The sequence below is a fragment of the Octodon degus genome, unplaced genomic scaffold, assembly GCF_000260255.1.
Source record: "Octodon degus isolate 3935 unplaced genomic scaffold, OctDeg1.0 scaffold00521, whole genome shotgun sequence".
In the NCBI taxonomy this organism is placed as follows: Eukaryota; Metazoa; Chordata; class Mammalia; order Rodentia; family Octodontidae; genus Octodon; species Octodon degus.
The window spans coordinates 165,502-167,664 of NW_004525097.1; the positions used below are offsets into that span (position 1 = coordinate 165,502).

At 57.5% G+C, this 2,163-nt stretch overlaps 1 protein-coding gene across 1 annotated transcript in view; it reads left to right on the forward strand.

Moving 5' to 3' along the window:
- Window positions 1-2,121, forward strand: part of LOC101582592 (leukocyte immunoglobulin-like receptor subfamily A member 6) — a 5,321-nt gene extending 3,200 nt beyond the window's left edge. The window contains exons 7-9 of the mRNA XM_023708733.1: window positions 256-553; window positions 876-1,004; window positions 1,688-2,121. Of these exons, the coding sequence (XP_023564501.1) occupies window positions 256-553; window positions 876-1,004; window positions 1,688-1,815 (555 nt within the window). The 3' untranslated portion in view covers window positions 1,816-2,121. The remainder of the gene's footprint in view (window positions 1-255; window positions 554-875; window positions 1,005-1,687) is intronic.
- The last annotated feature ends 42 nt before the right edge of the window (window positions 2,122-2,163 follow it).

Genomic DNA, 2,163 nt, shown 5'->3' on the forward strand with positions numbered 1-2,163 from the left:
CTGGACATCCTGATCCCAGGTGAGGAGCCCAGGGCTCAGTCAGGGACCCAGATTCTGCACAGGCCCTGCCGGGAGAGCTGAGGAAGTGATGGCATGGTTTGGTGTCAGGAAGGGAGGGAAACAGTGGGATGGGAGACCAGGAGGGGCAGATTCAGAGGAAGCAGAGAACGAAGGTTCACAGAAACAGCCTTGCTGAGGCCTCAGCTAAGGACAAACTGGGGCCACCCCTCACCACCCTCCTTCTCTCCAGGACAGCTCACTGCCACACCCTCTCTTTCGGTGCATCCAATACCACCAGTGTCCTCAGGAGAGAATGTGACACTGCTCTGTCAGTCACAGAACCCAATGGACACTTTCCTTCTGTCCAAGGAGGGGGCAGCTGATCCCCCACTGCGTCTGAGATCAGAATCCCAAGCTCAGCAGTCACAAGCAGAATTCTCCTTGGGAGCTGCAAGCTCATCCTTCAGGGGCACCTACAGGTGCTATGGCTCTCAGAACTCAACTCCTTATCTGTTGTCACAGCCCAGTGATGCTGTGGAGCTCGAGGTCTCAGGTGAGCTATCCTGGACCCTTTCTCTCTGGTATGTGTCCCTGTGACACTGCTCCAAGGACAGTTCTTCATGGGGTTAGAGTTAAGCAACAGTCAGAGTGGGCTAAGTGCAGCCCTCAGAGGAGGAGGCCAGCTGGCTCTGCTCATGCATGGCCACAGCACCACAGGCTGGCAGAGCTTCCTGGCGGGTAGCAGGAGGGTTGAAGTGAGGCCACAGGGCAAAGGGAGAGGCGAGAGCAGATATGGGTTCACCAGGGCAGCCCAGAACCTCGCCTTCCTCTTGCCCATTCCCAGAATCATCTGAAACCCCATGTCCTGTCCTCAGAATGCAGCCCCACAGCAGGAGCATCCTGGGCTCGGTTTCAAAGTCCTGTGTCCAGGCTGCCTGGAGATTCTCAGTCAATCACAGTCCTGGTTCCAGTCTCAGCTCCCCTGGATTCCAGGCACAGAGAAGGTGGAAGGGAACCAGGAACACCAGGGCTCGGGATCTGGGCTGACAGGGGCAGTGTCCAGGGGCAGGAGGCTTTGGGATTCAGCCTGGAAGGAGCAGCAGCTGAAATTGGAGCAGGGAGCCCAGCCCCTTTCCTCCACAACCCTCCTAGGAGGTTCTAAGAACCAGCCACTCCTTCCAGAGTTTGGACACCAAGGTGGAGAATGAGGGCACTGCTGGGGGAGCAGGGGCAGTGGCTGAACTATGGGGCTGGTGCAGCTGCTCTGGGGATACAGACTCGGACCAGCCCGTCCTGGGTGGGCCTCCAGGTCCCCATGCTGTGGAGGTCCTGTCTCTCTGTTCAGGAACAGGGACAGTGTGCAGGGCAGGGGCAGAACCAGGACAGCCTGCTCAGGTTTTCTCTCCTCATCAGTTCACAAGGCTGGAAGTCAACACCTCCAAGTTTCAGGCCCAGGAAGCCTTCTTCCTTCTGGGAGGTCTGCGGCACTGATTGCCTCTCTGAGCCTGTGTCTTTGTCTGTCCACTGCCTGGGGTGCGCAATCACATGTCCCACAACTGTTGAGGGCTGGGGTAAGGAGCCCAACAACCAAGCATGAGCCAGGCACACAAGAAATACTCAACCTGTCAGCACGGTGTTCCACTTACAAAGTCACTGCTTTGTCTTCCACACTGAATTCATCACCTAGGACTGGCATGGCACCTGAAGGCTCTGATCGGGGTCTTGGTGGCATCAGTCCTGCTGCTTCTGCTCCTCGTTCTCTTCCTTGTCCTCCGACACCAGCGCCAGAGCAAAAGCAGGACAGCAGGTGAGTAGGGAGAGGGTGAGCAGGGCCTCAAGAGGTCTTGGGTCCCCCATAGTCTATGCCACACTGGGCCCAGGCATTGGCCCAGGACATGGTCTGATGGAGCGCAGTGGGCTTAGCTTTGCCTCTTCACAATGCACAGTTGGAGAATCCAGCGCAGAACACATGACCCATCCTGAAGGTGTCTCCAGTGTGGTCTGAGCTTCTCCTCAGGCAGCATCGGCTCCCCGGTCCGTGTGCTCTGAAGCTTCCTCCTGCCCTGTGTGGCCTGCAGCCCTGGGTGGTTCTGTCCTCCTGGCTGACTCTGTGATTTCCTAGCTCAGAGAGATCCCAGCTTCCTCTATCCAGCAAGGGCTGCA